Below are 27820 nucleotides of genomic sequence, written 5' to 3' on the forward strand. Positions count from 1 at the left end.
GGGAATCACTCTCTCTGTGCAGTGGGTGCTATAGGGAATCTCTCTCTGTGCAGTGGGTGCTATCGGGAATCACTCTCTCGGTGCAGTGGGTCCTATCGAGAATCACTCTCTCTGTGCAGCGTGTGCTATCGGGAATCTCTCTCTCTGTGCAGTGGGTGCTGTCGGGAATCTCTCTCTGTGCAGTGGGTGCTATCGGGAATCACTCTCTCTGTGCAGTGGGTGCTATCGGGAATCACTCTCTCTGTGCAGTAGGTGCTATCGGGAATCTCTCTCTCTGTGCAGTGGGTGCTATCGGAATCTCTCTCTCCGTGCAGTGGGTGCTATCGGGAATCTCTCTCTGTGCAGTGGGTGCTATCGGGAATCTCTCTCTCTGTGCAGTGGGTGCTATCGGGAATCTCTCTCTCTGTGCAGTGGGTGCTGTCCGGAATCTCTCTCCTTACAGTGGGTGCTATCGGGAATCTCTCTTTCTGTGCAGTGGGTGCTATCGGGAATCTCTCTCTCTGTGCAGTGGGTTCTATCGGGAATCTCTCTCTCTGTGCAGGGGGTGCTATCGGAATCTCTCTCTGTGCAGTGGGTGTTATCGGAATCTCTCTCTGTGCAGTGGGTGCAATTGCAATCTCTCTCTGTGCGGTGGGTGCTATTGGGAATCTCTGTCTCAGTGCAGTGGGTGCTATCCGGAATCTCTCTCTGTGCAGCGGGTGCCATCCGGAATCTCTCTCTGTGCAGTGGGTGCTATCGGGAATCTCTCTCTCTGTGTTGTGGGTGCTGTCCGGAATCTCTCTCTCTGTGCTGTGGGTGCAATTGCAATCTATCTCTGTGCGGTGGGTGCTATCCGGAATCTCTCTCTGTGCAGTGGGTGCCATCCGGAATCTCTCTCTGTGCAGTGGGTGCTATCGGGAATCTCTCTCTGTGCAGTGGGTGCTATCGGGAATCTCTCTCAGTGCAGTGGGTGCTATAGGAATCTCACTGTGCAGTGGGTGCTATCGGGAATCTCTCTCTCTGTGCAGTGGGTGCTATCGGGTATCACTCTCTCTGTGCAGTAGGTGCTATCGGGAATCTCTCTCTCTGTGCAGTGGGTGCTGTCCGGGATCTCTCTCCTTACAGTGGGTGCTATCGGGAATCTCTCTCTCTCTGCAGTGGGTGCTGTCCGGGATCTCTCTCACTGTGCAGTGGGTGCTATCGAGAATCACTCTCTCTGTGCAGTGGGTGCTGTCGGTAATCTCTCTCTGTGCAGTGGGTGCTATCGGGAATCTCTCTCTCTGTCCTGTGGGTGCTGTCCGGAATCTCTCTCCTTCCAGTGGGTGCTATCGGGAATCTCTCTCTCTGTGCAATGGGTGCTATCGGAATCTCTCTCTCTGTGCAGTGGGTGCTATCGGGAATCTCTCTCTGTGCAGTGGGTGCTATCGGGAATCTCTCTCTCTGTCCTGTGGGTGCTGTCCGGAATCTCTCTCCTTCCAGTGGGTGCTATCGGAATCTCTCTCTCTGTGCAGTGGGTGCTGTTGGGAATCTCTCTCTGTTCAGTGGGTGCTGTCTGGAATCTCTGTGTGCAGTGGGTGCTATCGGGATTCTCTCTCTGTGCAGTGGGTGCTATCGGAACATCTCTCTCTCTCTGCAGTGAGTGCTATCGGAACATCTCTCTCTCTCTGCAGTGAGTGCTATCGGAATCCTTCTCTGTGCAGTAGGTGCTATCAGGAATCTCTCTCTCTGTGCAGTAGGTGCTATCGGGAATCTCTCTGTCCGGAATTAAGACCCTGCTTTGTTCAGCAACAAGAAGGAACAAATTTGAAATGAGAGGAGAAATGAAACGAGGAGTCCGGAGGGTTTGACAAACTGTAAAATTTTATCACAATTTAAATCAGTTCCTGTGTGAACATCAATATCACATTTGTTCAGCGGCAGCTGTCTGTCCGCAGCAAGCACAGCCCCTTCCCGCTGGCTCAGGGCCCCTCCTCACTCAGCTGCTTTGAGGAGCTGAATGAAGCAGGCGGTGCCCGGTGCTGTTGTGGTGAGGTATTGCGTGTGTGTGCCGAGGGACTCGGTGTAAAGCCAGGTTGCTGAGAAGCCAGACTCCGCGTCAGGTCCAGTGCGGCTGAAAGAAAATCAGAGAAACATCAGCCTGAGAAATGGCCGTTCGGCCCCTCTGCCGTGTTACTGTCCCCTTCCCCATCAGTCCAATTCTGTCGGGGCCCAACTCCATCAGACACTCACCCTTCCCACCACCCGCTCCCCCCCCCCTCCCCCCCCACTACTCTCCCCCCCTCCCCCCCCCCCCTCCACTCTTCTCCCCCCCCTCCACTCTACCTCCCCCCCCTCCACTCTCTCCCCCCCCCCCTCCACCCCTCTTCACCCCCCCCTCCACTCTCCTCTCTCCCCCCCCTCTACTCTCCCCCCCCCTCCACTCTCCCCCCCCTCCACTCTTTCCCCCCCCCCTCCACTCTTTCCCCCCCCCTCCACTCTTTCCCCCCCCCTCCACTCTTTCCCCCCCTCCTCCACTCTTCCCCCCCCTCCTCCACTCTTCCCCCCCTCCTCCACTCTCCCCCCCCTCCTCCACTCTCCCCCCCCTCCTCCACTCTCCCCCCCCTCCACTCTTTCCCCCCTCCACTCTCCCCCCCCCTCCACTCTCTCCCCCCCACTACTCTCCCCCCCCCCACTCTCCCCCCCCCCACTACTCTTCCCCCCCCCCACTACTCTTCCCCCCCCTCCACTCTCCTCTCTCCCCCCCCCTCTACTCTCCTCTCCCCCCCCCCTCCACTCTCCTCTTCCCCCCCCCCCTCCACTCTCCCCCCCCTCCACTCTCCCCCCCTCCACTCTTTCCCCCCCCCCTCCACTCTCCCCCCCCCTCCACTCTCCCCCCCCCCTCCACTCTCCCCCCCCCCTCCACTCTCCCCCCCCCCTCCACTCTCCCCCCCCTCCACTCTTTCCCCCCCCCCCTCCACTCTCCCCCCCCTCCACTCTCCCCCCCCCTCCACTCCCCCCCCCTCCACTCTCCCCCCCTCCACTCTTCCCCCCCCCTCCACTCTTCCCCCCCTCCACTCTTCCCCCCCTCCACTCTTCCCCCCCTCCACTCTTTCCCCCCTCCACTCTCCCCCCCTCCACTCTCCCCCCCCCCCCCACTACTCTTCCCCCCACCCTCCCCCTCCCCACCCCCACTACTCTCCCCCCCTCCCCCCCACTACTCTTCCCCCACTACTCTTCCCCCCCTCTCCCTCCCCCCCCACCCCTCCCCCCCCACTACTCTCTTTCTCCCCCCCCCCACTACTCTTCCCCCCCACTACTCTTCCCCCCCCACTACTCTTCCCCCCCCCACTACTCTTTTCCCCCCCCCACTCTCTCCCCCCCTCCACTCTTCTCCCCCCCTCCACTCTCTCCCCCCCCCCCCCTCCACCCCTCTCCCCCCCCCCTCCACCCCCTTACCACTCTCCTCTCCCCCCCCCTCCACTCTCCCCCTCCCCCACTCTCCTCTCCCCCCCTCCACTCTCCCCCCCCCTCCCCCCCCACTCTCCTCTCTCTCCCCCCCCCTCCACTCTCCCCCCCCCCCTCCACTCTTCCCCCCCCTCTCCCTCCCCCCCCACTACTCTTCCCCCCCCACTACTCTCTTCCCCCCCCACTACTCTCCCCCCCCCACTCTCTCCCCCCCTCCACTCTCCCCCCCTCCACTCTCCCCCCCCTCCACTCTCCTCTCCCCCCCCCACTCTCCCCCCCCACTCTCCCCCCCCCTCCACTCTCCCCCCCCCTCCACTCTCTTCCCCCCCCTCCACTCTCTCCCCCCTCCCCTCCACTCTCTCCCCCCTCCCCTCCACTCTCTCCCCCCTCCCCTCCACTCTCCCCCCCCCCTCCACTCTCTCCCCCCCCCCTCCACTCTCTCCCCCCCCCCCTCCACTCTCTCCCCCCCCCCTCCACTCTCTCCCCCCCCCTCCACTTTCTCCCCCCCCCCTCCACTCTCTCCCCCCCCCCTCCACTCTCTCCCCCCCCTCCACTCTCTCCCCCCCCTCCACTCTCTCCCCCCCCTCCACTCTCTCCCCCCCCCTCCCCCTCCCACTCTCCCGCTCCCCCACTCCCTTCCCCCCTCCCTCCCTCCCCCCCCCCACTCCTCCTCCCCCTCCCTCCCTCCACCCCCTCCCTCCCCCCCCTCCCCCCTCCCTCACCCACTCTCCCCCCCTCCCTCCCTCACCCACTCTCCCCCCACCCCTCTCCCACTCCCCTCCCTCCCCTCCCCTCTCCCTCTCCCCCCCCTCCCTCACCCACTCTCCCCCCCCTCCCTCACCCACTCTCCCCGTTCCATCACACCTGTCCACCACAATATACCAGTTCAGTCCCCACTGCAGCCAATTTATCTCCTTGGCTTTGTAATGGTGAATTTGAGTTGTTTACAATTACCTCGGACTATAGGCGCTGATCCGTGTGAGGAGAGGTACGAGTGATGGCTGCCCGCAGGCCGAGAGGGCGAGGGCAGCACTGGTGTAAATTGAAGACTAGAACGACCTGATTGGACAGAGAAAAGGGAAAATGAGCAACACTGACACGTCCACATCACAGGCGGGATTAAATATCCAACACGGAGAGAATAGTACGCACACATCTGTCAAATCCAGTCCCATTTATTAACATCTTTTACATTCCAAATGTGTTGTGTTTCTCTCTCTCTCTGCCCCCTTCCTTTGGGAAGGAATTGGCCAGTGCTGGAGTAAGATTCCAGAGACCTGGTACCTGTTCAGTATCTCTGCCAACACCGTTCTACCCCTGACAGCTGAACGCCTTGGTAAAGGATCATTCCTCTGAAAATATTTTCCGAATGGTTCATTCCATACTGACCTTGACTGAACTTAAAAACAGTCCAATAAGAGGGGCAGCACGGTGGCACAGTGGTTAGCACTGCTGCCTCACGGCGCCGAGGTCCCAGGTTCGATCCCGGCCCTGGGTCACTGTCCGTGTGGAGTTTGCACATTCTCCCCGTGTCTGTGTGGGTTTCATCCCCACAACACAAAGATGTGCAGGGTAGGTGGATTGGCCACGCTAAATTGCCCCTTAATTGGAAAAAAGGAATTGCGTTTGCTAAATGTAAAAAAAAAAAAATCCGATAAGAAACAAATAAAACAATCACAAGGGCGCGATTGGGGCGCACCAGTTACACAGTGGGAAAGGCCTGAATTGAGATTTGCTCCGGGCGTGACTCAGTTTGCTATCTAACCACTCCCGATAGCGAGTTCCATATCACGCGAGCACATCATGAACGTTAATTTGCATGAATTTCCATCTCATTAGCGAGATCGATGTCGAACGCAACTGCATCCCGAGAAGTAACCAATTCCCCAGTGAGAAATCATACGGGTGTCCATTAGTACGCACCATAGGGTGTGTGTGTGGATCAGGAAGGACACCTGGGCGCGGTCTCCCTAATGTTCCCAGCAAGGGTCTGGGGTCTCGCGGCTCCTGCTGTGGCCAGAGGTCAGTGTGCAAAGCGAGGTTTTCCAGCACGACCAGCTCGCTGGGTGGCACTCTGGGAGAAGGCACAGGGGAGGCTGGGGGATTTGAGACTCCCGGTGTGGGAGCACGAACTGATTGACGCTCTCTCTCCTTCTCCAATTCCTTACATATCACAATAACTGGCTAGGTCATAGAAGGCAGAGAGTAGCAATGGAGGGATGCTTTTCTAATTGGAGGGCTGTGACCAGTGGTGTTCCGCAGGGATCAGTGCTGGGACCTTTGCTCTTTGTAGTATATATAAATGATTTGGAGGAAAATGTAACTGGTCTGATTAGTAAGTTTGCAGACGACACAAAGGTTGGTGGAATTGCGGATAGCGATGAGGACTGTCAGAGGATACAGCAGGATTTAGATTGTTTGGAGACTTGGGCGGAGAGATGGCAGATGGAGTTTAATCCGGACAAATGTGAGGTAATGCATTTTGGAAGGTCTAATGCAGGTAGGGAATATACAGTGAATGGTAGAACCCTCAAGAGTATTGAAAGTCAAAGAGATCTAGGAGTACAGGTCCACAGGTCATTGAAAGGGGCAACACAGGTGGAGAAGGTAGTCAAGAAGGCATACGGCATGCTTGCCTTCATTGGCCGGGGCATTGAGTATAAGAATTGGCAAGTCATGTTGCAGCTGTATAGAACCTTAGTTAGGCCACACTTGGAGTATAGTGTTCAATTCCGGTCGCCACACTACCAGAAGGATGTGGAGGCTTTAGAGAGGGTGCAGAAGAGATTTACCAGAAGGGGCAAAGACAGAGTGGATAGTCAGAGGCTTTTCCCCAGGGTAGAGGGGTCAATTACTAGGGGGCATAGGTTTAAGGTGAGAGGGGCAAGGTTTAGAGTAGATGTACGAGGCAAGTTTTTTTACACAGAGGGTAGTGGGTGCCTGGAACTCGCGACCGGAGGAGGTAGTGGAAGCAGGGACGATAGTGACATTTAAGGGGCATCTTGACAAATACATGAATAGGATGGGAATAGAGGGATACGGACCCAGGAAGTGTAGAAGATTGTAGTTTAGTCGGGCAGCATGGTCGGCACGGGCTTGGAGGGCCGAAGGGCCTGTTCCTGTGCTGTACATTTCTTTGTTGGTGGTTGAAGAAAAGCACTGGGAAGGCTGATGTGGTGAAACAGGATAAGACAGTGGGGTTTGTTAGAGTGGTAAAGGAAAGCCCAAGGGAAGCCAAGGAGGTGCAAATGATTGTACAGCCTGATCAAGAGGTGATTGATAAGAAGGTGCCAGATCTCTTTAAATAATTTTCCTGTGTGGGTAAAGTTTACTCATGTGTACCAGGAGGAGCAGGTAAAGAAGTTACAATTTTAAGAGATATGGGAGTAAGTCAATCTTTAATGGTAAGAGATGAGGAGTTATGTAGTTTGGGAAGAATGTTGCCAGAAAAGGTGGTGATATGTGGAATTCAGGGTGAGAGGAGTAGTGTTCCATTATATAAGGTAAGGTTGGAAACTCCAGTGAAGAGTGGTGAATAGGAGTAATAGATAAACTATCTTGTCTAGGAATACAGTTTATCTTGGGTAATGATATAGCTGGATCGCTGGTGGGAGTGATGCCTACTGTGGTTGATAAGCCAGTGGAAAATCAGACAACTGAAGTTTTGAAGGACGAATATCCTGGGATTTTTCCGGATTGTGTAGTAGCAAGGTCGGAAAGTCACAGGTTAAGACAAGCGTTGGGTGGGGTTACTGGGTTATGGGGATAGGGTGGAGGTGTTGTCCTTGGGTCGGGTGCTCTTTCCAAGAGCTGGTGCAGACTCGACGGGCCGAATGGCCTCCTTCTGCACTGTAAATTCTATGAAGAGGAGAAATCAGAGAGTGAAGATGAAGTTGAAGTTCAATTGTCAGAAACGGTTTTTGATCAAATCGTTGAAAAAGAACAAGAACGGGTGGAGGATGAGGCGGATATTTTTAGTTCAGGAAAATTGGCAGAGTTACAACAGAAAAATATAGAAATCAAACGGATGTATCAGAAAGCATACACGGAGGAGGAATCTGAGTGTATACCAGAGTGTTATTACAGTAAAAGTGATGTCTTGATGAGAAAATGGAGACCTTTACATATGCAGGCGGATGAAAAATGGGCAGAAGTTCATCAAGTAGTATTGCTGGTAGGGTATAGAAAGGAGGTGTTGCGAGTTGCACATGAGGTACCAGTGGGAGGTCATTTGGGAATAAGGAAAACTCAAGCTAAAATCCAGAAACATTTTTATTGGCCTGGACTACATAAAGATGTCGTTAAATTTTGTCGATCATGTCACACATGTCAAGTGATAGGGAAACCTCAAGCAGTGATAAAACCAGCGCCCTTAATACCCATTCCAGCATTTGAGGAACCTTTTACAAGGGTCTTAATCGATTGTGTAGGACCGCTTCCTAAAACAAAAAGTGGGAATCAATATCTTTTGACGATAATGGATGTGTTTACTAGGTTTAATATGTAATATTACAGCTAAAAAGATTGTGGAGGAGTTACTTAAATTCTTTACTAGATATGGACTACCCACAGAAATACAATCGGATCAAGGAACAAATTTTACCTCAAATTTATTAAAAGAAATTATGGATAGCTTAGGAATAAAACTATTTAAATCAACTGCGTACCATCCAGAATCGCAGGGAGCGTTAGAAATGTGGCATCAGACATTAAAGACAATGTCAAGATTATTCAGAGGAAAAACGGAATGACCTGAAAGAGTTCTGGATATCACATGGGCAAATTTGTAGAGATAAATTGGGAAGTACTAAAATGGCCACACATGATATAAATGTGGGAAATGCTGTTCCAATTAAACAACATCCATATAGACTTAACCCTTAAAAATTGGCACAGTCTAACAAAGAGATTGAATGTATGCTTAAAAATGGCATAATTGAAGTGGATTGCAGCCAATGGAGCTCACCCATTGTGATGGTATCTAAACCAGACGGTACCCAACGGTTGTGTGTGGACTATAGAAAGGTTAATGCAGTTACAAGAACGGACTCTTATCCTATCCCACGCTTGGAGGATTGCATTGAGAAAGTGGGACAATCAGCTTTTATTTCCAAACTGGATTTACTTAAAGGTTACTGGCTGGTACCTTTATCTGAAAGTGCGAAGGAGATTTCAGCTTTTGTGACTCCAGATGGTATATACCAATTCAAAGTTATGCCATTTGGCATGAAAAACGCCCCAGCCACATTTCAACGGTTAACTAACAAAGTTGTTTCAGGATTACCCAATTGTGCGGTATACATCGACGATCTAGTAATTTTCAGCCAGACATGGACAGAATATTTGAAACATCTGATGGGGTTATTCGATCGACTTCAGGAGGCGGGTTTGGTGATAAACCTATCCAAAAGTGAATTTGGAAAAGCCCAGGTCACTTTCCTTGGCCATACAATCGGACAGGGTCACACGGGATGTGAAACCAACAGTTATTGAGCAGTTTCCCTCGACACAACGGGAAATAATGCGATTTCTTGGCATGAGTGGATTTGATCAAACATTTGTGCAAAATTTTAGTAGTGTGGTTGCTCCACTGATGGACTTGCTGAAGAAACATCGAAAATGTCAGTGGACAGCGGACTTTCAACAGGCATTTGACTGCCTGAAAGCTGTTGTAACCAATGTTCATGTGTTGGAGAATTACAAGGGACTCTGTGATCAGATTGTACTAAAGTATCTGACTTGAAAGAGAAATGCCGAGGCGTAGAGAAATGGACGGATCGTGCAGAGACCTTCTTGTTCAAAGAGACTGTCAATCGAGAAGGATTCCTGTTGGAGGAAGAAGAACTAAAATGGACTATATTATACCTATTTGATTGTCTTCTTCTTTGAAATGAAAAAGTATATTTACTGTGTGCATGTCTTAAAGGATAGTGAAAGCGGTGAACAATGAAACCATCTTAAAGTTGATGGTTTGTTTTTTTTTCTTGGGGGGAGGTGTCATGTGAGAGTACCTTTAAGAAATGGGTGTTTAAGAAATGTACCTTTAAGAAATGGGTGTTTATCAGTGATGTCAGAGTGTGGGTGGAGCTGGGCTGTCTGTCAGCTTTTAGTTTCGTTTTGAGAAAAGTTTGGGTGTGTCGGTGTTTTTTGGTTTCGTTTTCGTGTTGGAGCTGAAACCAGCCAAAGGTGGTGTAATTTCGATCACTGCAATCTAAAGACTACCTCTTGATCATTTGGTCAATTCAGAGGAATAACTGTTCTCAGTAGTGAACAGTTTTACTTTTGTTTTAGGCTGTTTGCTGCAGGGTGTGTTTTAGTTTCGTTTCCAGAGCCGGATAGCTGCAGTCACAGCCAGAAGGTGTATGAATCTCTCTCTGTAATCTAAAGACTGTAAATCGATCCTAGTGATTTAAAACTAATAACAGTAGTGACTTTAACCTGATGTGCTTCTGGTAAAAGGTGTTTTAAGTCTTATGGATGTTAAAAGGAAATCTTAAAGGATTACTTAGTGTTGTATTCTTTGGGGGTTGTATTTGAATTAATGGTCGCTAAGATGTTCACTGTTTGTTTTAAAAAGGTTAACTTGAGTTCATAGAATAAACATTGTTTTGCTTTAAAAATTACTTTTCCGTTTCTCTCTACCACACCTGTAGAGTGGGCCGTGTGCTCCCCATTCCACAATCTAGTAAAAGTTGTGGGTCAGGTGAATTCCATGATACACTTTGGGGTTCTCTAAACCCTGGCCCATAACAGAAGGAAATCAGCCGTTTTTACCCTGTCTGACCAACACGTGACTCCAGACCCACAGCAATGTGGCTGACTCTTCACTGCCCGTCTGAAATGGATCAGCAAAGAGACGGCAGGGTAATTAGGGATGGGCAGTAAATGCTGGCCCACAACCCCTGAATGAATAAAGACAGAACATCGAGCATAGATTGTGTAAATACTAATCAGAATCAGAAAGATTCCAGTAAAAAGGGCAGCACGGCAGCGCAGAGGTTAGCACAGCTGCCTCACGGCGACAAGGACCAGGGTTCGATCCCGGCTCCGGGCCACTTTCCGTGTGGAGTTTGCACATTCTCCCCGTGTCTGCGTGGGTCTCACCCCCACAACCCAAAGATGTGCAGGGTAGGTGGATTGGCCGCACTAAATTGCCCCTTCATTGGAAATTTAAAAAAAGAATCAGGAAGATTCCACCGTGGATTACCCGGCACTCTGGAATATAAACAGACATTATGGTGACGGCTACGGAACCAACCTGAGGTGTGAAATCCAGTGACGGGCGTGTCTCCAGCTTTCTGATCATGTGCGGATATCAATGTCGGCAGACTGGATTTGCATCTGGATTCAATCGCGATTCCATCTTCCGGATCGGAGGAGGTTTCCTCTGGTGGGAAGATCACTAACACTTTGAGAAACTGGATGTGGTCTGACTACACAGACACACTGAGGGGCAGCCCGTTCAGTGATACTGAGCCACAGCTCCCAGCACAGCCCACCCTGTAACCCACCCACCGCCCGTAACCCACCCGACTCCCCGTAACCCACCCACCGCCCGTAACCCACCCCCCGCCCGTAACCCACCCCCCGCCCGTAACCCACCCACCGCCCGGAACCCACCCACCGCCCGTAACCCACCCGACTCCCCGTAACCCACCCGACTCCCCGTAACCCACCCACCGCCCGTAACCCACCCACCGCCCGTAACCCACCCAACTCCCCGTAACCCACCCACCGCCCGTAACCCACCCACCGCCCGTAACCCACCCCCCGCCCGTAACCCACCCCCCGCCCGAAACCCACCCCCCCGCCCGTAACCCACCCACCGCCCGGAACCCACCCACCGCCCGTAACCCACCTGACTCCCCGTAACCCACCCACCGCCCGTAACCCACCCACCGCCCGTAACCCACCCAACTCCCCGTAACCCACCCACCGCCCGTAACCCACCCACCGCCCGTAACCCACCCACCGCCCGTAACCCACCCACCGCCCGTAACCCACCCGACTCCCCGTAACCCACCCACCGCCCGTAACCCACCCACCGCCCGAAACCCACCCACCGCCCGTAACCCACCCACCGCCCGTAACCCACCCGACTCCCCGTAACCCACCCAACTCCCCGTAACCCACCCACCGCCCGTAACCCACCCGACTCCCCGTAACCCACCCACCGCCCGAAACCCACCCACCGCCCGTAACCCACCCGACTCCCCGTAACCCACCCGACTCCCCGTAACCCACCCACCGCCCGTAACCCACCCACCGCCCGTAACCCACCCACCGCCCGTAACCCACCCAACTCCCCGTAACCCACCCACCGCCCGTAACCCACCCACCGCCCGTAACCCACCCACCGCCCGTAACCCACCCACCGCCCGTAACCCACCCAACTCCCCGTAACCCACCCAACTCCCCGTAACCCACCCACCGCCCGTAACCCACCCGACTCCCCGTAACCCACCCACCGCCCGAAACCCACCCACCGCCCGTAACCCACCCACCGCCCGTAACCCACCCGACTCCCCGTAACCCACCCGACTCCCTGTAACCCACCCACCGCCCGTAACCCACCCACCGCCCGTAACCCACCCACCGCCCGTAACCCACCCAACTCCCCGTAACCCACCCACCGCCCGTAACCCACCCGACTCCCCGTAACCCACCCACCGCCCGAAACCCACCCACCGCCCGTAACCCACCCACCGCCCGTAACCCACCCGACTCCCCGTAACCCACCCGACTCCCCGTAACCCACCCACCGCCCGTAACCCACCCACCGCCCGTAACCCACCCGACTCCCCGTAACCCACCCACCGCCCGTAACCCACCCACCGCCCGTAACCCACCCACCGCCTGTAACCCACCCGACTCCCCGTAACCCACCCACCGCCCGTAACCCACCCGACTCCCCGTAACCCACCCACCGCCCGTAACCCACCCGACTCCCCGTAACCCACCCGACTCCCCGTAACCCACCCACCGCCCGTAACCCACCCGACTCCCCGTAACCCACCCACCGCCCGAAACCCACCCACCGCCCGTAACCCACCCACCGCCCGAAACCCACCCACCGCCCGTAACCCACCCACCGCCCGTAACCCACCCGACTCCCCGTAACCCACCCACCGCCCGTCACCCACCCACAACCCACCCACCGCCCGTAACCCACCCACCGCCCGTAACCCACCCGACTCCCCGTAATCCACCCACCGCCCGAAACCCACCCACCGCCCGTAACCCACCCACCGCCCGAAACCCACCCAACTCCCCGTAACCCACCCAACTCCCCGTAACCCACCCACCGCCCGTAACCCACCCACCGCCCGTAACCCACCCAACTCCCCGTAACCCACCCAACTCCCCGTAACCCACCCACCGCCCGTAACCCACCCAACTCCCCGTAACCCACCCACCGCCCGAAACCCACCCACCGCCCGTAACCCACCCAACTCCCCGTAACCCACCCAACTCCCCGTAACCCACCCAACTCCCCGTAACCCACCCACCGCCCGTAACCCACCCAACTCCCCGAAACCCACCCACCGCCCGTAACCCACCCGACTTCCCGTAACCCACCCGACTCCCCGAAACCCACCCACCGCCCGTAACCCACCCACCGCCCGTAACCCACCCACCGCCCGAAACCCACCCACCGCCCGTAACCCACCCACCGCCCGTAACCCACCCACCGCCCGTAACCCACCCACCGCCCGTAACCCACCCACCGCCCGTAACCCACCCACCGCCCGTAACCCACCCGACTACCCGTAACCCACCCGACTACCCGTAACCCACCCACCGCCCGTAACCCACCCGACTACCCGTAACCCACCCACCGCCCGCAACCCACCCACCGCCCGCAACCCACCCACCGCCCGTAACCCACCCGACTACCCGTAACCCACCCACCGCCCGTAACCCACCCGACTACCCGTAACCCACCCACCGCCCGCAACCCACCCACCACGCCCCCCTCAATCGAGGGTCAGCGTGAGTTAGGATGCTCTCCCCCTCTCCCCTCTCCCCCCCCCCCCGGGGAGGGTCGTGTGCGCGGGGTCACTGACCCCCCCCCCCCCCCCCCCCCCCCCCCGGGGGGAGGGGAGTGTGTGCGAGGTCACTTCCCCACCTTCTCCCCCCAACCTGTGGCTTTATCGCGGGGACAGACTCTCTGAAGATCCTGTCACGTTTTCTATTCCAAAACGTGGATGGTGTTGGGTGAGAATACGATCAGGTTCAACAAGGTGCGTACCTGGGTGAACAGGACCTGGGTCACTTTTTCTCACAGTTGTGTGGAGTACCTTTGGGCTTTGAACATTTGTGAAAGTGTTGGTGTCCACACTGGAAGAGGAAATGGCGAACCGTGTGTCTCCTTCTCGCTGGGTCAGATAAACTCCATTTGTTAATTTAACCAGGGTGAGGAACCGATCAGAAACCACTGCTCTCACCAGGCTCAGTGGAAAGAATTAAATTAATACTTCAAACAAACATTTCAACTTTGATTTGTCCCAAATTTCATAATGCTGCAAAAAATCATGAAATATTCCTGTTAGAACATAGAACATAGAAAATACAGCACAGAACAGGCCCTTCGGCCCACGATGTTGTGCCGAACCTTTGTCCTAGATTAATCATAGATTATCATTGAATTTACACTGCAGAAGGAGGCCATTCGGCCCCCTGAGTCTGCACCGGCTCTTGGAAAGAGCACCCTACCCAAACTCAACACCTTCACCCAACACCAAGGGCAATTTGGACATTAAGGGCAATTTATCATGGCCAATCCACCTACCCTGCACATCTTTGGACCGTGGGAGGAAACCGGAGCACCCGGAGGAAACCCACACAGACACGGGGAGAATGTGCATACTCCACACAGACAGTGACCCAAGCCGGAATCGAACCTGGGACCCTGGAGCTGTGAAGCAATTGTGCTATCCACAATGCTACCGTGCTGCCCTTGAGAACAAATAAATCTACACTATATCATTTTCCCGTAATCCATGTACCTATCCAATAGCTGCTTGAAGGTCCCTAATGTTTCCGACTCAACTACTTCCACAGGCAGTGCATTCCATGCCCCCACTACTCTCTGGGTAAATAACCTACCTCTGATATCCCTCCTATATCTTCCACCTTTCACCTTAAATTTATGTCCCCTTGTAATGGTTTGTTCCACCCGGGGAAAAAGTCTCTGACTGTCTACTCTATCTATTCCCCTGATCATCTTATAAACCTCTATCAAGTCGCCCCTCATCCTTCTCCGTTCTCCTGTCTCAAATTATTTTTCCCACGTTGCTCCAGTTGGAATGTTGTGCAATGGTTGGGTTGAAAGGTGAGATTACCTGATGTCCGCTGGCTGTTCAGCCCTTCCTCAAAGATGTGCTGTCTCAGGGCTTCAAAATTCATTGAAGCATCATCTTCTGGTAGCCCGTGTGGAACCTGCCCATCTCCAGGTCGGCACACTTCAAACCTCACCCAGCGATAGCTGCAAATAAAGGGCACAGGTCAGGGACCTGCAACTTCGACACTTCTTCAATACAAGTTTATACGTAAGACAGCACAGTCTGCAGTACACACAGATTGTAACAGGCCTGTAACTGGGCTGCAGCAAGGCTGCAACATCTATATAACTGGATTGTAACAAGTCTACAAAATGTCAGTAACTGGACTGTAACAGGTCTGTGACTGAACTGTAATATGGGTAAAGGACTGTAACATGTGTAACTGGACTGCAGCAAGGCTGTAACATGCATCTAACTGGGCTGTAACAAGTCTGTAAGTGGACTGTAACTGGACTGAAACACGTCTGTGCGGAGTTTGCACTTTCGCCGCGTGTCTGCGTGGGTTTCGTCTCAAGAAGGGATTATTATACCAACCCAGAGGAAACCACGCAAATACAGGGAGAAGGTGCAAACTCCACACAGACAGCCGAGGCGCTGGGAAACAGCGGTGCTAACCACTGTGCCACCCTCAGCACGCAGGTACAGCAAGGAATTGGGAAGGCAAATGGCATGTTGACCTTTACCCTGAGGCGGCGAGAGTACAAGAATCAAGAAATCTTGCTACAATTGTTGGGATCACAGCTGGATTGTGGGTTAGTTTTTCTACTCACAATGGAGGCGGGAAAGTGAATGTTCACTGGGCTGGTTCCCGGGATGAGGGTGCTGTCCCGCCCGGGACGAGGGTGCGGTCCCGGGACGAGGGTGCGGTCCCGGGACGAGGGTGCGGTCCCGGGACGAGGGTGCGGTCCCGGGACGAGGGTGCTGTCCCTCCCGGGACGAGGGTGCGGTCCCGGGATGAGGGTGCGGTCCCGGGACGAGGGTGCGGTCCCGGGACGAGGGTGCGGTCCCGGGACGAGGGTGCGGTCCCGGGACGAGGGTGCGGTCCCGGGATGAGGGTGCGGTCCCGGGATGAGGGTGCGGTCCCGGGATGAGGGTGCTGTCCCGGGATGAGGGTGCGGTCCCGGGATGAGGGTGCTGTCCCGGGATGACGGTGCTGTCCCGGGATGAGGGTGCTGTCCCGGGCCGAGGGTGCTGTCCCGGGATTAGGGTGCTGTCCCGGGATGAGGGTGCTGTCCCGGGATGAGGGTGCTGTCCCGGGATGAGGGTGCGGTCCCGGGATGAGGGTGCTGTCCCGGGATGAGGGTGCTGTCCCGGGCCGAGGGTGCGGTCCCGGGATGAGGGTGCGGTCCCGGGATGAGGGTGCGGTCCCGGGATGAGGGTGCTGTCCCGGGATGAGGGTGCTGTCCCGGGCCGAGGGTGCGGTCCCGGGATGAGGGTGCTGTCCCGGGATGAGGGTGCTGTCCCGGGATGAGGGTGCTGTCCCGGGCCGAGGGTGCGGTCCCAGGATGAGGGTGCGGTCCCGGGATGAGGGTGCGGTCCCGGGATGAGGGTGCGGTCCCGGGATGAGGGTGCGGTCCCGGGATGAGGGTGCTGTCCCGGGATACAAGGCAGGAATCCACTTGCTAAATCTTTCCCTTTAAGACGCTACTTAAAACCTCCAATCTCCTCATTTCTGTCAGTGTCAATGTGCGGCGGTAACTCTCCTGTGAAAGATCCCGGGTTGGTGTTACCATTGTTGAAGGTATTTTGGGATTGGGGATTGTTGGTGTTTTTGTTACTTTACCAGACACACTTCCTGGCACCTGGACAGCTCTGAATCAGGTTCTGGATGGTGGGGTGAGAGAAGCCAAAGAAATCTGCCCCAAACGGCACCACGTTGACAAGTGGCTTTCCCCTGGGTGGAGACAGAAGAGCAGAAACACATTTACAACATTACACAAAACTGATGACCGGCAGAGTTTTGTATCCCTCACTGAAAGATAGCTCGCTCCGTTTCCCTGCTAATCCTTCACACTCAGCCCAGTTCAGTCACCCGAGACCAGCGAAGGTTGACCAGACTAATTCCCGGGATGGCAGGACTGACAGATGAAGAAAGACTGAATCGACTGGGCTTGTACTCACTGGAGTTTAGAAGAATGAGAGAGGATCTCATAGAAACATATAAAATCCTGATGGGACTGGACAGGCTGGATGCGGGAAGAATGTTCCTGATGTTGGGGATGTCCAGAACTAGGGGACACAGCCATTCAGAACTGAGATGTGGTATATTTGGACTTTCAGAAGGCGTTTGACAAAGTCCTGCATAAGAGATTATTGTGCAAGATTAAAGCGCGTGGGATTGGGAGAAGCGTATTGAGGTGGGTAGAAAACTGGTTGGCAGACAGGGAACAAAACGTAGGAATTAATGGGTCCTTTTCAAATTGGCAGGCAGTAACCAGTGGGGTGCCACAGGGATCGGTGCTGGGACCCCGGCTATTCACAATATATATTAATGATTTGGATGAGGGAGCGAAATGTACCATCTCAAAGTTTGCAGATGATACCAAATTAGGTGGGAGGGTGAATTGTGACGAGGATGCAGGGATCCTACAGCAGGATCTGGACAGGTTGGGCGAGTGGGCAAACCAATGGCAGATGCAGTATAATTTGGATAAGTGTGAGGTTATTCACTTTGGAAGCAAAAACAGGAAGGCAGATTAGTACCTGAATGGTTGTAAATTGGGAGAGGGGAGCGTGCAGTGGGCCCTGGGTGTCCTTGTGCACCATTCGCTGAAGGTAAGCATGCAGGCGGTAAAGAAGGCTAATGGTATGTTGGCCTTCATTGCGAGAAGTTTCGAGTATAGAAGCAGGGATGTGTTGCTGCAATTGTACAGGGCCTTGGTGAGGCCACACCTGGAGTATTGTGGGCAGTTTTGGTCTCCTTCTCTGAGGAAGGATGTTCTTGCTCTCGAGGGAGTGCAGCGAAGGTTTACCAGACTGCTTCCAGGGATGGCGGGACTGTCATATGAGGAGAGCTTGACTAGATTGGGATTGTTCTCGCTGGAGTTCAGAAGAATGAGAGGGGGATCTCATAGAGATTTATAAAATTCTAACAGGACTGGACAGGGTAGATGCAGGGACGATGTTCCCAATGATGGGTGTGTCCAGAACCAGGGGTCACAGCCTGAGGATTCAGGGTAGGCCATTTCGGACAGAGATAAGGAGACATTTCTTCACACAAAGAGTGGTGAGCCTGTGGAATTCATTACCACAGGAAGTAGTTGATGCTAAAACATTGAATATATTCAAAAGGCGGCTGGATACAGCACTTGGGGAGAATGGGATCAAAGGCTATGGGGAGAAAGCAGGATTAGGCTATTGAGTTGGATGATCAGCCATGATGGTGATGAATGGCGGTGCAGGCTCGAAGGGCCAAAACGCCTCCTCCTGCTCCTATCTTCTATGTATCTTTGTATGAGGAAGAACTTCTTCTCTCAGAGAGTTGGGAACTTGTGGAATTCTCTCCCACAGAAAGCTGTTGGGGCCGGTTCATTGGATATGTTCAAGAGGGAGCTGGATGTGGCCCGGGCAGCTAAAGGGATCAAGGGGTATGGAGAGAAAGCGGGAGTGGGATACTGAATTTGCACGATCAGCCATGATCATATTGAATGGTAGTGCAGGCTCGAAGGGCCGAATGGCCCACTCCGGCACCTATTTCCTGTGTTTTTATCCCGGTAGTCTAGTCCCAAGCATCAGGCCCACCGTCTCTGACCTTCCCAATCTGCGCGCCTCACGGTCAACACGATTTGGTGCCATTGCCACTGCACCAGCCAGACCCCAGGAAGAGTAACCCACACTCACCGTGCCATGGCAATCGCTTTCAATAGGCTGGCGTGACAGGCTGATGCAGAGGTGGCAATGAGTGCATTCTGAGGGTCAACTTCAGGGGCAATCTCAAACTGTTAAAGACAAACATTCAGTCAGTACCTTTCCTCTTGCTGCACTGACGATTCTCACTCTATATACACATGGGGAGGAGGGGGCTCCACATGGGGAGGGGGCTCCACATGCCCACTCTATATACACACTGGAGAATAGCCAATGTTGTTCCTCTGTTTAAGAAGGGTAGCAAGGATAATCCCGGGAACTACAGGCCGGTGAGCCTTACTTCAGTGGTAGGGAAATTACTGGAGAGAATTCTTCGAGACAGGATCTACTCCCATTTGGAAGCAAATGGACGTATTAGTGAGAGGCAGCACGGTTTTGTGAAGGGGAGGTCGTGTCTCACTAACTTGATAGAGTTTTTCGAGGAGGTCACTAAGATGATTGATGCAGGTAGGGCAGTAGATGTTGTCTATATGGACTTCAGTAAGGCCTTTGACAAGGTCCCTCATGGTAGACTAGTACAAAAGGTGAAGTCACACGGGATCAGGGGTGAACTGGCAAGGTGGATACAGAACTGGCTAGGTCATAGAAGGCAGAGGGTAGCAATGGAGGGATGCTTTTCTAATTGGAGAGCTGTGACCAGTGGTGTTCCACAGGGATCAGTGCTGGGACCTTTGCTCTTTGTAGTATATATAAATGATTTGGAGGAAAATGTAACTGGTCTGATTAGTAAGTTTGCAGACGACACAAAGGTTGGTGGAATTGCGGATAGTGATGAGGACTGTCTGAGGATACAGCAGGATTTAGATTGTTTGGAGACTTGGGCGGAGAGATGGCAGATGGAGTTTAACCTGGACAAATGTGAGGTAATGCATTTTGGAAGGGCTAATGCAGGTAGGGAATATACAGTGAATGGTAGAACCCTCAAGAGTATTGAAAGTCAAAGAGATCTAGGAGTACAGGTCCACAGATCACTGAAAGGGGCTACACAGGTGGAGAAGGTAGTCAAGAAGGCATACGGCATGCTTGCCTTCATTGGCCGGGGCATTGAGTATAAGAATTGGCAAGTCATGTTGAAGCTGTATAGAACCTTAGTTAGGCCACACTTGGAGTATAGTGTTCAATTCTGGTCGCCACACTACCAGAAGGATGTGGAGGCTTTAGAGAGGGTGCAGAAGAGATTTACCAGAATGTTGCCTGGTATGGAGGGCATAAGCTATGAGGAGCGGTTGAATAAACTCGGTTTGTTCTCACTGGAACGAAGGAGGTTGAGGGGCGACCTGATAGAGGTATACAAAATTATGAGGGGCATAGACAGAGTGGATAGTCAGAGGCTTTTCCCCAGGGTAGAGGGGTCAATTACTAGGGGGCATAGGTTTAAGGTGAGAGGGGCAAAGTTTAGAGTAGATGTACGAGGCAAGTTTTTTACGCAGAGGGTAGTGGGTGCCTGGAACTCACTACCGGAGGAGGTAGTGGAGGCAGGGACGATAGGGACATTTAAGGGGCATCTTGACAAATATATGAATAGGATGGGAATAGAAGGATACGGACCCAGGAAGTGTAGAAGATTGTAGTTTAGTCGGGCAGTATGGTCGGCACGGGCTTGGAGGGCCGAAGGGCCTGTTCCTGTGCTGTACATTTCTTTGTTCTTTGTTCTTTGTTTATGGGGAGGAGGGGGCTCCACATGCCCACTCTATATACACATGGGGAGGAGGGGGCTCCACATGGGGAGGGGGCTCCACATGGGGAGGAGGGGGCTCCACATGGGGAGGAGGGGGCTCCACATGGGGAGGGGGCTCCACATGGGGAGGAGGGGGCTCCACATGGGGAGGAGGGGGCTCCACATGGGGAGGAGGGGGCTCCACATGCCACTGACACCAGCTCGCCGCTCGTCCCGGTGTAGGAGTAAACCCAACGCACAGCGTTCCACACCGTGGCCGGGATCTTCCGCTCCCGTCCCGCTGACAGCGCACCCCCACCCCGGGTTTCCCGGCAGCGAGGGGTTCATTCAACGGGGAACCCCGTTACCAACGGTGGGACCAGAAAATCCCACTGCCAGCCAATGGCGGCCAGAGCGGAAAGTCCCGTCCTGTGAGTGTGACACACGTCCTGTGAGTGTGACACACGTCCTGTGAGTGTGACACACGTCCTGTGTGAACATGTAACCACAGCATGACAAGGCATTTGCACCACCATTCCAGCTCACTCATGCCACCAATACAGGACACACTCACCACCATTACAGCACATTCATGCCACAATTCTCTGGGAGTTCTCCCAGTGAGCCAGAGAAGACACAGCCAGAGTGAGAAACAGCCAGAGTGAGTTTGGGAATTTGAAGCTAGGTGGGAATTCGAAGCTTGGGGGGAGGAGGTGCTTTTTATCCCTGGTAAGTGACTGATAAGTAGTTTTTCTTTTCATTGTCTAGTTTATTTATTTTTTCTTTCATTTTTTGAATTGCAGTTGTAAACGTTTACCAAAAGTTTAAGACATGGCAGGAGATCTCATACCCGTGTCATGCTGCTCGTGTGCGATGTGGGAGCTCAGGGACACGTCCACTGTCCCTGGCTCCTTCACGTGCAAGAAGTGTGTCCAGTTGCAGCTCCTGTTAGACCGCTTGATGGCTCTGGAGCTGCGGACGGACTCACTTTGGAGCGTCCGCGATGCTGAGGACGTTGTGGATAGCACGTTTAGCGAGTTGGTCACACCGCAGGTGAAAGGTACTGAGGGAGATAGTAAATGGGTGACCAAAAGACAGAGCAAGAGTAGGAAGGCAGTGCAGGTGTCCCCTGCGGTCATCTCCCTGCAAAACAGATATACCGCTTTGGATACTGTTGAGGGAGATGGCTCACCAGGGGAAGGCAGCAGCAGCCAGGTTCATGGCACCATGGCTGGCTCTGCTACGCAGCTGGGCAGGAAGAAGAATGGTAGGGCTATAGTGATAGGGGAATTGCAAGGGGAATAGACAGGCGGTTCTGCGGACACAATCGAGACTCCAGGATGGTATGTTGCCTCCCTGGTGCAAGGGTCAAGGATGTCTCGGAGCGGCTGCAGGACATTCTGCGGGGGGGAGGGTGAACAGCCAGCTGTCATGGTGCACATAGGCACCAACGATATAGGTAAAAAACGGGACGAGGTCCTACAAGCTGAATTCAGGGAGTTAGGGGTTAAACTAAAAAGTAGGACCTCAAAGGTAGTAATCTCAGGATTGCTACCAGTGCCACGAGCTAGTCAGAGTAGGAATGTCAGGATAGATAGTGCGTGGCTCGAGAGATGGTGCAAGAGGGAGGGATTCAAATTCCTGGGGCATTGGAATCTGGGGGAGGTGGGACCAGTACAAACCGGACGGTCTGCACCTGGGCAGGACTGGAACCGATGTCCTGGGGGGGAGCTGTTGGGGAGAGTTTAAACTAATGTGGCAGGGGGATGGGAACCAATGCAGGAAGTTGGAAGGTAGTAAAACAGAGACAGAAACAAAAGGCAGTAAGGGGAAAAGTTAAGGTAGAGAAGCCATAGTCAAAAATCAAAAAGGGCGACAGTACAAGGTACAGTGACTGAGGGGAGCTCTGTGAATAGGACCAGGAATACGAAAAGGAATAAAACGGGAAGTAAAAACATTAATGGTAAGCGACGCGGCAGGTTGTTACAGTAAGATATGGGTTCGACGACAAGGAAAATTAGGAGAAAGGTTAAGAGGAAATATAACTTAGGAGAGGTTACTGATCGAGGTGTTAAGATTCAAAACAGAGGTAAAAAAGCCAACATAAGTGTGCTTCACCTGAATGCTCGTAGTATTCGGAATAAGGTAAATGAGTTGATGGCGCAAATCATCGTGAAAGACTATGATTTAGTGGCCATTACTGAAACATGGTTAAAGGATGGTCACGACTGGGAGTTAAATATCCGAGGGTATCAAACTATTCGGAAGGACAGAATGGATGGTAAGGGAGGTGGTGTAGCTCTGTTATTTAAGGATGACATCCGGGCAATAGTAAGGGACGACATCAGTGCTATGGAGGATAAGGTTGAATCCATTTGGGTGGAAATCAGGAATAGTAAGGCGAAAAAGTCACTGATAGGAGTAGTCTATAGGCCACCAAATAGTAACATTATGGTGGGACAGGCAATAAACAAAGAAATAACTGATGCATGTAGAAATGGTACAGCAGTTATCATGGGGGATTTTAATCTACATGTCGATTGGTTTAACCAGGTCGGTCAAGGCAGCCTTGAGGAGGAGTTTATAGAATGTATCCGCGATAGTTTCCTAGAACGGTATGTAATGGAACCTACGAGGGAACAAGCGGTCCTAGATCTGGTCCTGTGTAATGAGACAGGATTGATTCAGGATCTCATAGTTAGGGATCCTCTCGGAAGGAGCGATCACAATATGGTGGAATTTAAAATACAGATGGAGGGTGAGAAGGTAAAATCAAGCACTAGTGTTTTGTGCTTAAACAAAGGAGATTACAATGGGATGAGAGAAGAACTAGCTACGGTAGACTGGGAGCAAAGACTTTATAGTGAAACAGTTGAGGAACAATGGAGAACCTTCCAAGCGATTTTTCACAGTGCTCAGCAAAGGTTTATACCAACAAAAAGGAAGGACAGTAGAAGGAGGGAAAATCGACCATGGATATCTAAGGAAATAAGGGAGAGTATCAAATTGAAGGAAAAAGCATACAAAGTAGCAAAGATCAGTGGGAGACTAGAGGACTGGGAAATCTTTAGGGGGCAACAGAAAGCTACTAAAAAAGCTATAAAGAAGAGTAAGATAGATTATGAGAGTAAACTTGCTCAGAATATAAAAAGAGACAGTAAAAGTTTCTATAAATATATAAAACAAAAAAGAGTGGCTAAGGTAAATATTGGTCCTTTAGAGGATGAGAAGGGAGATTTAATAATGGGAGATGAGGAAATGGCTGAGGAACTGAACAGGTGTTTTGGGTCGGTCTTCACAGTGGAAGACACAAATAACATGCCAGTGACTGATGGAAATGAGACTATGACAGGTGAGGACCTTGAGAGGATTGTTATCACTAAGGAGGTAGTGATGGGCAAGCTAATGGGGCTAAAGGTAGACAAGTCTCCTGGACCTGATGGAATGCATCCCAGAGTGCTAAAAGAGATGGCTAGGGAAATTGCAAATGCACTAGTGATAATTTACCAAAATTCACTAGACTCTGGGGTGGTCCCGGCGGATTGGAAATTAGCAAACGTGACACCACTGTTTAAAAAAGGAGGTAGACAGAAAGCGGGTAATTGTAGTCCAGTGAGCTTAACTTCGGTAGTAGGGAAGATGCTGGAATCTATCATCAAGGAAGAAATAGCGAGGCATCTGGATGGAAATTGTCCCATTGGACAGACGCAGCATGGGTTCATAAAGGGCAGGTCGTGCCTAACTAATTTAGTGGAATTTTTTGAGGACTTTACCAGTGCGGTAGATAACGGGGAGCCAATGGATGTGGTATATCTGGATTTCCAGAAAGCCTTTGACAAGGTGCCACACAAAAGGTTGATGCATAAGAGAAAGCTGCATGGCATTAAGGGGAAAATAGTAGCATGGATAGAGGATTGGTTAATTAATAGAAAGCAAATAGTGGGGATTAATGGGTGTTTCTCTGGTTGGCAATCATTAGCTAGTGGTGTCCCTCAGGGATCAGTGTTGGGCCCACAATTGTTCACAATTTACATAGATGATTTGGAGTTGGGGACCAAGAGCAATGTGTCCAAGTTTGCAGACGACACTAAGATAAGTGGTAAAGCAAAAAGTGCAGAGGATACCGGAAGTCTGCAGAGGGATTTGGATAGGCTAAGTGAATGGGCTGGGGTCTGGCAGATGGAATACAATGTTGACAAATGTGAGGTTATCCATTTTGGTAGGAATAACAGCAAAAGGGATTATTATTTAAATGATAAAATATTAAAACATGCTGCTGTGCAGAGAGACCTGGGTGTGCTAGTGCATGAGTCGCAAAAAGTTGGTTTACAGGTGCAACAGGTGATTAAGAAGGCAAATGGAATTTTGTCATACATTGCTAGAGGGATGGAGTTTAAGACTAGGGAGATTACGCTGCAATTGTATACCGTGTTAGTGAGGCCACACCTGGAGTATTGTGTTCAGTTTTGGTCTCCTTACTTGAGAAAGGATGTACTGGCGCTGGAGGGTGTGCAGAGGAGATTCACTAGGTTAATCCCAGAGCTGAAGGGGTTGGATTACGAGGAGAGGTTGAGTAGACTGGGACTGTACTCGTTGGAATTTAAAAGGATGAGGGGAGATCTTATAGAAACATATAAAATTATGAAGAGAATAGATAGGATAGATGCGGGCAGGTTATTTCCACTGGCGGGTGAAAGCAGAACTAGGGGGCATAACCTCAAAATAAGGGAAGTAGATATAGGACTGAGTTCAGGAGGGAACTTCTTCACCCAAAGGGTTGTGAATCTCTGGAATTCCTTGCCCAGTGAAGCAGTTGAGGCTCCTTCTTTAAACGTTTTTAAGAAAAAGATAGATGCCTTTCTAAAGAATAAAGGGATTCGGGGATATGGTGTACGGGCCGGAGAGTGGAGCTGAGTCCACAAAGATCAGCCATGATCTCAGTGAATGGCGGAGCAGGATCGAGGGGCCAGGTGGCCTACTCCTGCTCCTAGTTCTTATGTTCTTAATTACAGCTCACTCGCGCTACCATTACAAGACATCCACACCATCATTACAGCTCAATTGCACCATCATTACAGCCCACTCACACCATTACAGGACACATAACCATCATAAGACCATAAGACATAGGAGCAGAATTAGGCCACTCGGCCCATCGAGTCTGCTCCGCCATTCAATCATGGCTGATATTTTCTCATCCCCATTCTCCTGCCTTCTCCCCATAATTCCTGATCCCCTTATTAATCAAAAACCTATCTATCTCTGTCTTAAAGACACTCAGTGATTTGGCCTCCACAGCCTTCTGCGGCAAAGAGTTCCACAGATTCACCACCCTCTGGCTGACAAAAGTCCTCCTCAGCTGTACAAAACCTTGGTACGGCCACATTTGGAGTACTGTGTACAGTTCTGGGCGCCTCATTTTAGGAAGGATGTGGAAGCTCTGGAAAAGGTGCAAAGGAGATTTGCCAGGATGTTGCCTGGAATGGAGAGTAGGTCTTACGAGGAAAGGTTGAGGGTGCTAGGCCTTTTCTCATTAGAACGGAGAAGGATGAGGGGCGACTTGATAGAGGTTTATAAGATGATCAGGGGAATAGATAGAGTAGACAGTCAGAGACTTTTTCCCCGGGTGGAACAAACCATTACAAGGGGACATAAATTTAAGGTGAAAGGTGGAAGATATAGGAGGGATATCAGAGGTAGATTCTTTACCCTGAGAGTAGTGGGGGCATGGAATGCACTGCCTGTGGAAGTAGTTGAGTCAGAAACATTAGGGAGTTTCAAGCGACTATTGGATAGGTACATGGATTACGGTAGAATGCTGGGGTGTAGATTAATTTGTTCTTAATCGAGGACAAAAGTTCGGCACAACATCATGGGCCGGAGGGCCTGTTCTGTGCTGTATTTTCTATGTTCTCATCTCTGTTTTAAAGGATCGTCCCTTTAGTCTGAGATGGTGTCCTCGCGTTCTAGTTTTTCCTACAAGTGGAAACATCCTCTCCACGTCCACTCTATCCAGGCCTCGCAGTATCCTGTAACTTTCAATAAGATCCCTTCTTATCCTTCTAAACTCAAACGAGTACAGACCCAGAGCCTTCAACCATTCCTCATACAACAAGCTCTTCATTCCAGGGATCATTCCTGTAAACCTCCTCTGGATCCTTTCCAAGGCCAGCACACCCTTCCTTAGATATGGGGCCCAAAACTGTTCACAATACTCCAAATGGGGTCTGACCAGAGCCTGATACAGCCTCAGAAGTACATCCCTGCTCTTGTATTCTAGCCCTCTCGACATGAATGCTAACATTGCATTTGCCTTCCTAACTGCCGACTGAACCTGCACTTTAACCTTCAGAGTGAACCAGGACCCCCAAGTCCCTTTGTGCTTCTGATTTCCGAAGCATTTTCCCATTTAGAAAATAGTCTCTGCCTAAATTTCTCCTTCCAAAGTGCATAACCTCACACTTTTCCACATTGTATTCCATTTGCCACTTCATTGCCCACTCTCCCAGCCTGTCCAAATCCTTCCGCAGCCCCCCTGCTTCCTCAATACTACCTGTCCCTCTACAGATCTTTGTATCATCTGCAAACTTAGCAACAGTGCCTTCAGTACCTTCTTCCAGATCATTGATGTATATTGTGAAAAGTTGTGGTCCCAGCACCGACCCCTGAGGCACACCACTAGTCACCGGCTGCCATCCTGAAAAAGACCCCTTTATCCCCACTCTCTGCCTTCTGCCAGTCAGCCAATCCTCTATCCATGCCAGGATCGTACCCTGAACACAATGGGCTTTTAACTTGTTTAACAGTCTCCTATGCGGCACCTTGTCAAAGGCATTCTGGATATCTAAATAAATCACGTCCACTGGTTCTCCTTTATCTAACTTCCTCGTTACCTACACAAAGAACTCGAACAGATTTGTCAGACACAACCTCCCTTTGACAAAGCTGTGCTGACTCAGACCTATTTTACCATGCACTTCCAAGTGCTTCGCGATCTCATCTTTAATAACAGACTCTAAAATCTTACCAATGACCAAAGTCAGGCTAACTGGCCTATAATTTCCCGTCTTCTGCCTCCCTTCTTAAACAGTAGTGTTACAGTCCACTGGGATCCTTTCTGCCTCCAGTGATTCCTGAAAGATCAACACCAATGCTTCACAATTTCTTCAGCTATCTCTTTCAGGCGAGACTTCAATAAAGAGCAGTGAGAGAGAGAGCGAGACTTCAGTAAAGAGCACGGAGAGAGAGAGAGAGAGGGAGACTTCATTAAAGAGCACGGAGAGAGAGACAGGTCGAGACTTCAGTAAAGAGCACGGAGAGAGAGAGCGAGACTTCGGTAAAGAGCACGGAGAGAGAGAGAGCGAGACTTCAGTAAAGAGCGCGGAGAGAGGGCGAGACTTCAATAAAGAGCACGGAGAGAGAGAGGGCGAGACTTCAGTAAAGAGCGCGGAGAGAGAGAGGGCGAGACATCAGTAAAGAGCGCGGAGAGAGAGAGAGGGCGAGACTTCAGTAAAGAGCGCAGAGAGAG

At 52.0% G+C, this 27820-nt stretch overlaps 1 protein-coding gene across 3 annotated transcripts in view; it reads right to left on the reverse strand.

Annotated features, from left to right (window-relative positions):
• Nucleotides 1–1821: 1821 nt before the first annotated feature.
• Nucleotides 1822–27820, reverse strand: part of tbrg1 (transforming growth factor beta regulator 1) — a 181901-nt gene continuing 155902 nt past the window's right edge. For all 3 annotated transcript variants that reach the window (XM_072491874.1, XM_072491872.1, XM_072491873.1), the window contains 6 exons: nt 18609–18706; nt 16552–16662; nt 14769–14911; nt 10682–10810; nt 4378–4482; nt 1822–2089 (listed from right to left, as the gene is read on the reverse strand). In XM_072491874.1, coding sequence (XP_072347975.1) covers nt 1938–2089; nt 4378–4482; nt 10682–10810; nt 14769–14911; nt 16552–16662; nt 18609–18706 — 738 coding nt within the window. In that variant the 3' untranslated portion in view covers nt 1822–1937. The remainder of the gene's footprint in view (nt 2090–4377; nt 4483–10681; nt 10811–14768; nt 14912–16551; nt 16663–18608; nt 18707–27820) is intronic.

This window comes from Scyliorhinus torazame, chromosome 28 (genome assembly GCF_047496885.1).
Source record: "Scyliorhinus torazame isolate Kashiwa2021f chromosome 28, sScyTor2.1, whole genome shotgun sequence".
In the NCBI taxonomy this organism is placed as follows: Eukaryota; Metazoa; Chordata; class Chondrichthyes; order Carcharhiniformes; family Scyliorhinidae; genus Scyliorhinus; species Scyliorhinus torazame.